Source organism: Annulohypoxylon truncatum (genome assembly GCF_022578515.1).
Source record: "Annulohypoxylon truncatum strain CBS 140777 unplaced genomic scaffold F4807scaffold_3, whole genome shotgun sequence".
Classification (NCBI taxonomy): domain Eukaryota; kingdom Fungi; phylum Ascomycota; class Sordariomycetes; order Xylariales; family Hypoxylaceae; genus Annulohypoxylon; species Annulohypoxylon truncatum.
The window spans coordinates 1197591-1210929 of NW_025953789.1; the positions used below are offsets into that span (position 1 = coordinate 1197591).

The 13339-nt window shown below is 48.3% G+C and overlaps 3 protein-coding genes across 3 annotated transcripts; all 3 read right to left on the reverse strand.

Moving 5' to 3' along the window:
• Window positions 1-730: 730 nt before the first annotated feature.
• Window positions 731-2763, reverse strand: F4807DRAFT_456485 (uncharacterized protein; the record flags this gene model as incomplete). Its single annotated transcript, XM_048000886.1, has 2 exons — window positions 731-1896; window positions 2205-2763. 2 exons carry the CDS (start codon window positions 2761-2763, stop codon window positions 731-733), a joined length of 1725 nt encoding a protein of 574 aa, XP_047858460.1.
• A 4265-nt stretch (window positions 2764-7028) lies between these two features.
• Window positions 7029-7612, reverse strand: F4807DRAFT_206319 (uncharacterized protein). Its single transcript, XM_047993864.1, has one exon. The coding sequence runs from the start codon at window positions 7428-7430 to the stop codon at window positions 7137-7139; it is 294 nt and encodes a 97-aa protein (XP_047858461.1). The 5' UTR covers window positions 7431-7612; the 3' UTR covers window positions 7029-7136.
• Window positions 7613-8154: 542 nt separating this feature from the next.
• Window positions 8155-9246, reverse strand: F4807DRAFT_206327 (uncharacterized protein). The gene has a single exon (XM_047993865.1). It carries the CDS (start codon window positions 8905-8907, stop codon window positions 8383-8385), a length of 525 nt encoding a protein of 174 aa, XP_047858462.1. The 5' UTR covers window positions 8908-9246; the 3' UTR covers window positions 8155-8382.
• Window positions 9247-13339: the final 4093 nt, after the last annotated feature.

Consider the following 13339-nt stretch of genomic DNA (forward strand, 5'->3'; position numbering starts at 1 on the left):
AAACCATTGCTTGGATCAATTTCCTATCTTTTACAGAGTATGCAGAAAGTTATCTTCTTGTGACCCGCACCGCCAGAGCAATCCGCAATAAACGAAGTCCGAAAAAAAATCAAAACCGAGAAATTAGACACACGAAGAGGGTTCAGTGAGAGGCCACCCTGCCACCTGCTGTCTCTTTCGCCCTCTCCTCCCTCCCATCCTCTTCTCTTCTCTTCCCCTTCCTCCCCCTCTCACTGAACGTGTCCTGTAGCGAGGAACGACTGCTCTGCTCCGCCCTGCCGTAGTGATTACAACGAGCGTAGAGAAGAATAAGCCGCCATAATAAAGTTGTAAAAATAGATGTATCGCATCTGCTTCCCATGGCAAGTATCAAGTGTGTCCGCCTCTGTATGTTTCAAAATGCCCGCCCGATCGACGCCTCATCACCAATCCGTTGTATCCCTTGAGGTTGCCGCTCCCGTGAGCAATTTTTTATGGTCGTCATGAAGAAAAGGGTGTTTTTGTCACAATATTGGTACAAGAAGACAAGTCGATGCTGGAAAATCAATGTGCAACTTTTGTGGTCCTCTCTACCTAGGCCTAGTGACCTGATCCGCGTAAATGAAGCTGGCTAGGCTAGGTCGAATGTGTTTGTGGAAAGTCATTATATCATTATGGGCGTACGTCGACAGATCTCTCGTGGATCCTCGACGGGTAAATCTGATCTGAATCCTCCTTAGGCAATTCCGATTTAGTCAGATCGCTTGCGCTTCTTCTTGCCCTGACCCTCACTAGGCGATTCATCCGATGAGAGGTCGCTGGAACTGCCAGGGACTTCCGATGCGACTTGGAAGAGGACCTTACCGAAGTTGGCATAGTCGGTCTCACCAGCTGGCATCAGATCAAGACCTTCCTCGCTAGCATCGATGAGATTCATGACGATGGCGCCACTGCCATGAGTACGTGCGTGTTGTGACAGGTTGTCGCTTCTAGAGAATTTCTTACCGCACTCGTGGCACTCGAAGGGCTTCTCCTGCGTGTGTAGAGAACGGTAGTGTCGCTTGAGATGCTCCTGTCGGCGGAAACGACGGTTGCATAGCTCACAAACGAAGGTCTTGCTGGGGTCTTCGGTTAATGATTGCTTACGGCCTCGGCGGTTGGGCGGAGCAGGCAGGGGGGTTTGCGCATTTGATCCCTCAGGCGATCCAGCGTTGTTGCTGTCGTCCGCCTCAGTTTGGGTGTATTGTTGTTGCTCTTGCTCGCCACCCTGAGCGGAGTTGGAATCGGCAGCGACGTTCATGACGGGCGCAGCCTTTCGCGATTCCTTCTTTGACTTCTTCAATTTCTTGTCTTTGTGCGAGTCTGGGTCTGACGAGGTGTAGCTGGAAAATCCAGTCGCACAAGAATTGTCGTCGGCGTCGAAGTCACCCTCACCCAAAAACGACTCGCTACCAAGCGACAGCGTGGTAGAGCAAGTAGCAGAGCGTGACCTCTTGATGTCTGCACCTGATTGATCACCAATGTTGCATAGACGGTTGACAAAGTCGTCCTCTGATTCAAGGTCGTCAATGTCCTCGAAAGTTGGTAGACCGTGATGAATATCTGGGTTGAAGTCAAAGGAAGTAGGGAGAGATTGTTTTGGTACAGCGTCACCCCTGAATTCCTCTAACGCGACAGGGGCAGAAAAGTCGGGCGCTAATGTGGGGTTAGATACACCGCCAACTGTCAAATTCCGAGGGTCGCAGAAGCTAGAATCCACGTCCTGCTCTGATGTAACAGATCGTGCGTAGGGAGATGGTGACGGTGACAAGGAAGGGCAGGATGTTGGCGATAGGTGGTCGCTTGAAAAGCTGGAATTTGGTGACGGAACCTGACTCTGATTTGCTGCTGATTGTTGTGCCTGAGCTTGGAGGTAGACTGTACAGAGGAAAAAAAGAATAAAGTTAGCGACCCCAAATTCCCTGAGTTAAAAATCGTTAAAGTTTTAGATAGTGAAAGATAAGAGCGGTGAATTTTCGACACCCATGCCCCGCCAATTTGCCAGTTCAATTGCTGAAACTTTTGAAACTTTCATGATTATGATATTTCCGCCGTGAATTATTTTTAGAAATCCTTCTCTTTTTTTCCTTCCATTTTTCATCTTTTCTGGAAACCAATCGCATCCAATTCATAGAACGTATTCTGTTGCAGGATATTAAATCCGAAAATTGAAAACACAAACATACCAGGTGTTAGAGGTGGCGAGCCACAGTTGGCCCAGTCCAGGTTCTCAAGATTCTCGGGTACGGTCTCGACTTCCGGCTTGACCATCTCGCATCCATCCAATCCAGAGAACATGGGGTTGAGCGGTGTGGCTAACATGTCGTTCGAGTTGCATGGGCTACCCATGGAGCTACCCGACGTTGACAAGGGAGGCGTGGCCGGGTAGTAGAAGCCGTCATTGTCGCAAAGCTCAGTCTCCAGCATCAGCTTGGAAGGTTGAGTCTGTACTAGAATGCCAGGTCGCTGCGCGGTCTGAGGTGACGCCATCGGAGTTACGTTGCTCGGGACTGCGCCGTACATCTTGTTCGGGAACGGTTGTTGCGAGCAAGCCGAGTTCGGCCTCGAGTAAATCGGCGTCGAAGGCAGCGTAGGTACCACGGGGAACACCTGCTGCTGCTGCATCTGTTGGAAGCCAGGCTGTTGACTGAAGTGGCCGTGATGCCGGTTCTCTGGGTTGGGGTCTGGCGTGTAGTAGAAGAAAGGCGTTGGTCCCATCTGGGATGCCATCATAGTTGGGTCCATTGTCGTCGTTGTCGTTGTCTTTATCCAATACCACCCGTCAGTCTTTGCGGCTAGTGACTCTCACCCCGATATATAAACTGACCTATATACCGGACTTCGGTTACGTTGCTATCGGACTATCTGGAAGATTGTCGTTTCCCTTTCGTTTTATAAATTAAGTATACTTATAAGTGTACTGTACAATGCGTTGTTGTTGGTGGGCGGTTGGCCTAATGATGGTGGTTTCGGTTCCTGGGTGTCTGAATGAACGAACGTTGGTCTTGATATTGGATCATAAGACCTTTTAGTTGCTAGTGACTCGTTGTTGTCTGGTGTTATACATGGACCTGCTCTCGACTTCGTAAAACTCCCCGAGTATTATCGTCAAGCAACTGGTTGTGCTGTGTGGGAGCGGATAGGTACAAGTTTGTATAGTTAATGAAGGGCAGGAAGTTCGAGGAGATCGAACGATTCCAAAAAGACGAGTCACAAGAAGAAACAAGAGAACCGATAGGGTTATGAAGAAGAAAGAGATCACTCCAAGACGACGGATATGTCGATCACGTACTAGCTAAGAGAGTAATGAACGTGGTTGAAGGGAACCTTGAGAGGATAATGTAAAATAGTTGAAGGCCGCCCAGATCAACGACACCAGATAAAAGAAGCCCATCGATAGGCACTGGAAGGCCTGCGGGTGGAATGGGGACCCATAGAGAGCCCACCCACCCAAGGCGAGCAACCCTGTAATGTCTCACTTGGGGAAAGCTGACAAGGGGGCCATCTTTAGGCCCTGGTCGGCCTTGGGTGTTCTGGTCGACAGGCCACTAACTAACCTTGTATTCTGCATGTCTGGGGCAAAAACGGAAACATGAGATGAGTGGGTTGTGTCGACTGGTACTATGTGGGCGCAGCCACCGAGCGATTCTAAATCTGGATAACACACTGGACGAGGACGAGAGGGACGAGGTACCGCGTATTGATGGGTACTTTGTCTCTTTTTTTCGACGGACAGAAGAAACCTTGTCCGACTGGTCGTGTACCTACCGCATAGTGCATACCTCTAACTCCGTTGGTTAATACGCACGCGCAAGCATACGACACCTTGCATATCGCCTAGCATAGTCCATAGACGATACGGGCTCTCATGCAGACCCGAGTACATAGCGAGGGTACATAGCAGAGATGCATTTCGACATTGAGCAGCTAAGCCAGGATGTCCGTTCTTTTATCTTGACTTTGGTGGATAACTGACAACTAGTATTTTGGCTGGAAGTTATCAGTCGTACGAAGCTTGTCATTATCCAGGTTTTCTCCCACGTGCTTGTCGAGAAGGCAGGCAGGCAGGTATTGGTAGACAGACAGACAGTTCAAACGGACAGCCTGGTGGCATGTACATACAATATGCTATCTACCTACGTACCTCACGCATAAACCTGTACTTAACGAACAGATGAGTAAAAAGACGACGCCTATCATATAGCGATTGCAGTAGTACCTCGGCAGGTTTTCCACAAAATCCTTTTTGGGGAATTGATTGTCGTGAATGGTACGGATGGTACTCTGCACAAATTTTCAGGATTTTCTTGGATGGTTGGAACATGCATACATACCTACGTCGTATGTACGATACATGAGCGGGCGACTATGATAGGTGGGTTTGACCGCTGGACCAGAGGAGGAAGCGAGCCACACAATTTGCATAATTCGTCCATTTTTGCCAAAGCTCTTCGCCGTAGGTGGTGGTGGTTGTGTTCGGCTGCAACATTGCACAGCCAGTCGCTGAACGCCGTCCTGCCTTCGCGCGACGCGGAGTACTCTGCGCCAGCCCATAGTGCCGTCCAGTAGAACAGCGTGATGGAATGCAGGTACGGGCGACCAGGCATCGCGCTGTGGATCACCTTCGTCATTCAGCGCCTTTCACGAGAAATACTTTGCGCGTATCCTGAGCTCCGGATAGGCTTCTGGGGTGTCGATTGGTTTGCGGGGAACTTGGTATCCAGCATATCGGATGCCTCATGTGCTTTGCTACGTACTCTCTCCTTGATGGAGATCCGGATATGAGATACTCACGTGTCTTGGCCGCTTGAGAGGCAGAGAGGGAGGTAGATACTATGGTAGATGCTATGAAGGGAGAGAGCAAACCACGGCGCAAACCATCCTCACCGTATTCATCCAGGATGACAATGACGTTGGCCACCTGGATCCCTCTCGACAACATGATAGTTTTACGTTCTAGGCTCTTGCTAAGAGAACCAAGACTGGCACAGTGAAAGGGCTTCCCTTCCGAACTTGGCTCGAAAAATTCCTACTTGCTGATGATTGGATCACATTAATAGGCTGTGAAGCTAGTGAATGAAGAGTTCATTTAAGTGAGGTGAACCGTATGTGGTCAGCATGCAGTGAGAGGCAGCCTGCCATTGCCTGGCTATTGCCTACCATCGTATGCCCAATACAACGGTATCGACATCGTATTGGATATAATGTAGGTATGTGCATCAACTGATGGTGCGTGAAGTAAGAAAGATAGTTCCAGTAAATGAAGACCAATGATGTGTGTGTTTTGCCTAAGCTGACCTCGCATTGGCAGATTTGACCACAGATTAGCTTGTGATGGAGTAGATTTTCACAATTTATCTGTTAAAACCGGTTGCATCGATTGGGATTGGAAACATAGGATCGGCCCTAGGCATCGTGTGAGTGGACGAAATCCTCCAAGACGCGCGCGTTCCTGATATGCAAGCACTATATAGCATAGTCGCCCTCAAAATGCAACCCATTCATCCAGAAAGAATACCCCTAAAAGACGTCTATGCCACAGCAACCATCGAATCATGATGTTTTCTGTTTATGGAACACGCGCTTCAAATTTCTCTTTGGTGTTATCACACGAAAAGGTGAGATGGGGTTGGCTGATTCAAGGCGTAGGCTTATCTTCTCGTTGAATTTACTTCCCGATCTGTAATATCACAGCGGTTTAGCAGCTGAATCCGCCATATTCGCCGCACATTCTGTTACAGTTGAAGAAATTACACCCCGCATCACCTGTAGCGTAAGATGTGATCGAGCACCCGATGGGTTCGCCCCTCGTACCAAGACAATGGAAGCAATTTTCTGTAGTGTTAGAACGACTTTACTTACTAATTCATATGATAATACATGTATACTTAATAACTATAAGATTAAATCTCAATAAAAATAGAACATAGCCATCGTGACGGACCATACAGAAGATATGTGATGAGTGATGAAGCTTTAGGATGATTGAGCGTTGTTTTACTAGTTTGATTGAAACGGAAAATGTGCATAGGAAAATAAGCTTCTTTTTTTCACTTGCAGGAAAAGCAATATCAACACTTTGATCGTCGTTGATCCTTTGATCGTTCTTACCTGACTCGTCATCAATCCCGTCACTTGTGGAAGGAAAGAATACATTATCCGTTCTTTTCTGTTCTTTTCGTGCTTGCCAACTTCGGAACTTTCCAACGTATTCATTGGATCCGAAAGCCGTTTCCCTCTCTTGCACCTTCCACACACGGCTCGGAATCCCGGGGAAAGAGAACTCGATTGTCTCTCTCTTCCCTTAAGCCTCCCCCGTAATGGTTCCCAGCCCACGGCTTAGACATGCACATGTACTGTAGACCGTAGTTGGTCGAGGCATCTCATACGATCTATGAACATCTCCAAGGCTTTTCATCTCCGCCAGTTTGCTAGAGCACGCCATCTCCGATACCAATATCAACACCAACACTAAACCATAAGATCGCCGCTCTTGTTTGTCGGTTGATAACACTCTCCTCCACTATTAGACATGTCAGGCACATCAGGCATGATCAAGCTGTCGCTCAACTCCGAACGGTACCTGGTTGAAGCGGCCAGGACGACTGCAGAGTCCGACCGCCTCGACTGTTTCCGGGTTCCTAGCGTGCTCTAGAAGCGGCATTACATACAGCATTGGTGATACGCTCGCCTATCGCGCCACCGCCCTCTGCCCTCTCCAACCGGTCTTGGTGTTGATAGGCACTGAGGATGCACTGAGTTCAATGGGTTCGATGGGGCTATGCTTTGGCGCACAAACCTGCATCACATACATAGTATTGTGCACTCTGTTATCGTCTAAACACTATTTGGGTATCATCAAGGCGCTCATCGGCGCTCATCACTTGTTTCATTATTTTACCGTGCATACTAGTACAAATGCCAATGCACTAGCATTGCATTAACATATTGTACGCGTACACATACAGGAACATATGTACATTATGTACATGCATTATACTGACCCATTTTCTCAGTACTCTACGTATGAATGCTACTAATTAAGCGGTGGACCGGCCTTCTATCGGATTAGAGTCCCAAATCAGGAAGCTTATCATGGGCTAGGTAGGGCCAGGCGATCATTCCACCGCCAAAGTGCCTAGACACTTTACTGGGAGTTCCGACTTGCCAGGTACCTGAACGTACCCATAACTGGTTCCGTGGAAGCCTTCCGGCTCGACAGGACCCCCAGCGAGAGACCTTCTAGCTAATTTGCCTCCCATTATGCGGCCTGCTACCCGGCTCCCACAGTGCTGGAAACCAAGATACGTCAGGGTAGCCTGTTGATGAAGCCCAGAAACGGACGAAGTACCGCCTGTTGGAGAGTACATGCAGTCCTCTCCACACCAATCGCCTTCTTTCGGCCAATTCATCGACTGTACCTTGCATGTCAATTTTGTGCCTGCAGCATTCGTCCTGCAGGAACAATGCAGAACCGGCACATTCTTACTACACAGAGTTAGCCATGGTAAGTCGGTATGCAAGCAGGTCAATGATCCGGGGCTTAATTACTTAAATACTCAGGTATTTACATCTGATAGATAATGGAGATGCGGGAAAAAGAAACAACCCCAAAGTAGTACTCGACGACGAGTCTGTTGCCGACCTCGACAGTGATGCAGGATAAAATGCAATAATGCACGGGCTACTACCCTCAGGATCTCTATTGCGCGGTCCTTCGACGGTTTTACGCTTGTCGAAAGGCCTCAAGTCTGATCTGTACAGCTCCCATGTTCCCTAGCACCGATGACAAGACCTTGAACGTTACATAGTACATACATGAGGGACTCGTACACAGCGCGGAAGCAGTCCAGAACATCAATTTGCCAACGTGAAAACGAGAGGCTAAGAATTATCTTGTGGTACATGACAAGCGATACTATATAGAGGCCCGTGCTATCCCGTACTTAGTACCCTTTCCTCATCCAGATAGAAAACCGTAATGAGGGAGGTTGACACTGGTTGGGAAAAAAGAGCCAGTGGCAAGATTTGTATTTCCACTCACAGAAGCTGAACTTTAAGTCTCTGCGAACGACAACCACATCGCCAATTGTTTGTCCGAGGGTTACATGAGAGCGATGAGTCCACGGTACCGTCAGCGTGGGCTGATCGGCTTCAGGTCGGAAACTCCACCGTAACATATTCCTCCCAGTTCCAACGTCCTGGAACGTACGATGCCAGAACATCAATATGTCAACAACTATCAAAGCCATACCGTAGAAGGCTGGCAACCCTGATTCTCAACTGTCGCCTCACACACTCTAACGGTTCCACTCCGCTAACAATCCCGAATTCGACGTCGAATCCGGGAAGCTGGCGTCTCCCTTACTGTTCGGTCGTTTCGGCAATTTGCCGCCAGGTGACTGATAAACTCACTCTTGACTCATTATCTACAACATCGTTGTCAATCTCATGATTACTACGTAAGATACGATTCTCCCAGATATGCGCGTATCTAGAAAGCATGGAAGCCCTGGACTGGACTACGGTCCGTTTGGAGAAGGAGCCGCCTTCCGCACCCGTTGGCGGAATTGATAACTCGGCGACAAGGACCAAAATAGGAACAGCGCCGTTTCCTCCAACCTGTTCCCCCAGATTCGCAAAATAGTAGGAAGACAGACGGCCAGGGAAGCCCTTGAGCACGAAATGCCCACCCCATGTGATAATGCAACACCGAGGGCTTCCACGTCTTCCACGCACTTGCGAGCTAGCTCGAAATGAGCGACAGATTCGGTTTAGGCTCGAGCCGGGAGCCCTGTAAGGAACTGTACCAGGCGTGATTCTGGAAGATCTCGTCAGTTCTTTCGAGGTCTTGGCTTCTTCACCGGCATATTTTGGGCCAATGAGCATTGATACCGGCTCGCAAGCCTACGTAGGATAGAGATGGGTACATGAGGGCATCCTCAGCACGTTGCCGGCCACCCTAGGTGAGTGATGTTTCTCATTCGGGCCTACGACACATCATATGCAAGGAAAGGCCGTAGCACCAGTGTCGTCGCATTAATGTGAATCTCACAAACATTGGATCATCGTTAAGCAACCGAGAGGCTCTAAGATAATTGTATGATATGCTGTTTCGAAATATCCAACCGTGGCCACAGATGCTAAAACACCAGACTACACCAGACTACAGCATCTGACACATGATAGATGAGGCTTAGCACGGACGGGGAAGAGAGCAATATGTTACTAATAAACGAGTTCTTAATCTATCGATACAATATTGTAACATTCGCCAAGCTGATAGTTGACCTGTCAGGATGTATCAGACCAGTTCTCTCAAATGCGTGCCGCTCCGTTATTACTCCAACACACAGATCCGAAGGTGAACCGTCGTCGCCTCGCCGCCGCCACTATGGTCACGATACTAACCATCCGCGGAACATTAGCAGAGTGCACTTATTATACCGGAATGGTTAAGCACTACACTAAATTTATGTACTCCACAGAGACAAATAAAGAAAGGGTTCGGTACTAAGTGTTACTAGTATACCACTAGCGAAGAGAGCCAATGTCGGAGGTTTTCTATGAAAGGTAGCATCCAAACGGATGTACCGACTATATCACAGGTGAGTAATCGTGGGTGGTGTCAGGTACAGCTATTGGTTATCATGGGTGATTTGGGCTTCCTGGGCTTCCCATCCTATCTTCCCCGTCGATATTTAGTCCCGCTAATGCAGGGCCCGGTCCAATTGGCAACGTTCCGCTGTTATTTTTTCTGGAAGACTTCTTGCGTTTCAGTTGCGTATCCGTTTCTTGTCATCTTTTCCACCCCACTTGTTCCAACCACCAGTTCATCATTATCACTCGAACTATCGTTATCCTTAAGCGAGGCAGGCATAGTGAAGCGTGGTGGTCTGTGAGTGAGCTTGCCATTACCTACAAACTCCAGGGCTGCCAGGGCTGCTTAAACTACAACAATAAGCATTATAATGAACAATAAAACTGATAATAAGAATGACCCCGTTTTTCGTCGCATAGTATATAACCCGCTTGGAAATTCGGGGTCCATTTTTCGTATGCTACGGAGAGTATACTGGACTCCATTTACCCAGGAATTAGTCGTTTAATTTACCTAACCACGTTATGTAGCCCTGTAAAATTCCCATTTCTACATAGTATCGTCCCAGAGCCATAGGCACGGGTACTTCCAAAATTTACGATAGAATATTCCAAGACACCTCAACCTCCCCAGCCCTTCTCACCTCATCTCACCTTGATGGATCCCGGGATTCCTTGGGACTTACCGCGGTAAGTTACGTCGTATCCCACCAGGATTATCAGTTCTCAACTCCCATTCGCATGAACCGCGAAGCTCATAATGAGAATGCGGTCCGATCTATTACTACCTGTTATTACGGCGAAGACGAAGAATTGCTATACCGCCTGCGTAATGTTATTGTTGAAACTTTTTATTATTATAAAGGATGTTCTATTTAAAACATCCGCATTATAGTAAGGCATAGGACACGCCTTTAAAGGGCTAGTATCAGACATGTGTTCATGCGTCAGGTGGATATCCCTCTTACTTATTCCTTACCCCGAAGCTCGGGACTCCGTCTGGTCTATGTAAAAGCAAATGCGTGTCGTCCCGCGCCATCTCACGGATAACGTCGATCTTTTCTTACGATGATCTTGGTCTAAATGTTTGCAACCGCCTCTTTGCCACCCTCTCTTAATGCTTTTTTGCGAGGCCTGCAGCAAGTCCGTGATGCCTCGGCAATTGCCGCCAAGGTATGAACTCTGGGAAAGCGAAGATCGTCATCTCCCACGCAACGGCTCCGGTAAGCGAAAGGCAAGCAACAAGCTTCTGACATCGTGGGGCCGGGAGCCCGTGGCGGGCATACCGCTACCGGAAGATCTATCTCGTGGGGTTTATCATCACGGATGCCGATATCAGGAAGTCCTAGATGATGTTCTTACAAGATTCTGCAAGATGTTTCAATGCGGTGTCAAGACGGCCAAAGCTTCACAAGCGCACGCTCCAACGACGCACTGGTGCATGTAACGGTGTAGGAAACCAATGCTTTCACTACCTATGCAGCTACGAAGCGAGGTGGTTTAGTATTCTCTCGGGGTCAGTGATGAAAAAAAAATTTGTGCGTCAACGTTTCATTCTACGGTATCATCGAGATTCATACAGACCATGTTTTTAACAACTCCTCGGTCGAGCGCAGAGGCAAGTGTTGCACTAGAGTCTGAGAGCGAAGAGGCAAACAGCATCATTGGACAATTCGATCTTTGAACTTGGTTCAAAGGAAGAATTAGCTAATCTTCAATGCTACCTAGTACCTCTTGGTGGTGAGTATCATCAAGAATGACTTGCACCCCACGTGTTCTCTTAACCACACCTATCCAGTAATGCCTGCCATAAATGCAGTGTTTTAAGGAACGATGGAACTCAAGAAGTTCCGTCTCAAAAAAGTGTTCTTTGCGAGTCTGCCACTGCCAACATTAGATGACCTTCCTAATGCGAATTTGCTAAGTGTTGCGGGCCGAACAGATGACGACAACACGATCCCAAGTAAAGCATCGCCAAATGTACAATGCTGTTGCTGATAGCCTTCCTTTTCTGCGATACTTATCTCGATTAGGGATATTCCGAATGTCCAGGTCTGAGATCTAGACGATGCGAACCCGCATTATCTGTGTGAGACATACCATACACATTGTAACTAGAGGACATATGCAGGGGAAACGTTAAGTCAACCAGGCAGATCGAATAAAAGGTATCTACGTGAGCCAAGCCAGAGACTTTGATGTGAAAGCAAACTTTTCGCCCTAGAAAACATCAAGCTGCATATTCTCAGGCAGAAGTTTGCAACACTTGCAACGCTTGCTTCCCAAGCACCAACATGTTTCGGAAGCGAAGCCACCAAATGCGGAAGTCTTCACAGACGCATACAACTGTGTTCAGTTCGCAGCTTGCCCTGTCCTCGCCGGGGATTTCCCCCTCCGTCAACTGCCCGCCACAAGCCTGCAGCTACTCCGAGGGGCCTGTAAGTTGTAGGTGACAGAGTGGGAGTGTTGCGTCCCACACGGGACTGTCATCGGTGACTTGGGAAGCTGTGCCTCTTTTTTCTCCCCGCTAGATACGACCGAGGCGGGATCTCCGAATGCACCTACGTCGAGATCCTTCAAGATCCTTATAGCGAAAGTGGCCTGCCTAGATGGTCCATCAAAGACATCGAAAAGATAAAGCATCAAGCTACCTAATCTATCTAACCTACCTAGACTAAGAGACGTCATCAGCAAGTGTGGGGTTTGCAGAAGCGTTCGGAGAATTGAGGTCGCCATCCCATCCCTTCTTCGAAACGGCTTTGCATGAACATGGTGGGCGCAGCGACCCCCAGCCAAGGGCAAAAAAGCTGACGAATAAGTCGCAAGCAAATTCGCACTCCCTCAATATTAAGCAAGCCCGGCCCTGCCGTCATCATCAGAGCTAGGGTCAGGATTAACCTGCGGATATGACGAGATCGCGGGATCGTCCCGAGGCATGGTATGGGCGGGAGAATCTCACTGGTCGAACGCCTCTCCCGTCTAGGTCAGCACTACGATCCTTCGAGACTGTGGTGTAAGCAGGCCGGCTCGGTCGATGTCCAAAATCTCGAACGTGAACTTTTGCTACGTCTACGTACTATCTTTATCGCAGTCGCATTCTTGATTGCGTCGTACATAGGAGGGCACAGACGAGCTCGATCACGCCGCTTTTTGGTCCAGAAGCGTGTCGAAAGGATTCCGTGCTACCCAACTTCATGGGTCGTACAGGTTACCCTTAGGAGGTATGTTTTGCTTAGCCGTCCAAGCCGATCTAGTAAATAGATGCGGAGGGAATATGCATGCGAGTCGAAATCCAACGGGATGAAGCTATAATACGGCACGGACTGGCCAGTAAGGCGATTTCTAAGGAATCTTTCTTAAGGGATTGCTATAGGTATGTGCAAATATTGTATGTATGCCCGCTGACACAGCATATGTATCTTCGGATCCTTCCTCGGACCCCATCGCGAGATCATCGGTCTATATGGAATCACTTATCTATGCACATAGCGTATACAGCTTAGTGCGCTTACCCTCTATTTTGATATACCGAAATATCTAAGAATCGTAGCTTGCTCTGCAGTGCCGCCGACTATTGGTTCTAGACTAGTCCAACGCTGACATACACCGCTTTCGACAACCACCTATAATCCATCCAACGTGAAATACAGTAGCTATTATAAACAGCTCGGTTTAGAATCTGGTAGGTTGATCGAATCCTGCGCCGTTTTCTCACTGGCTG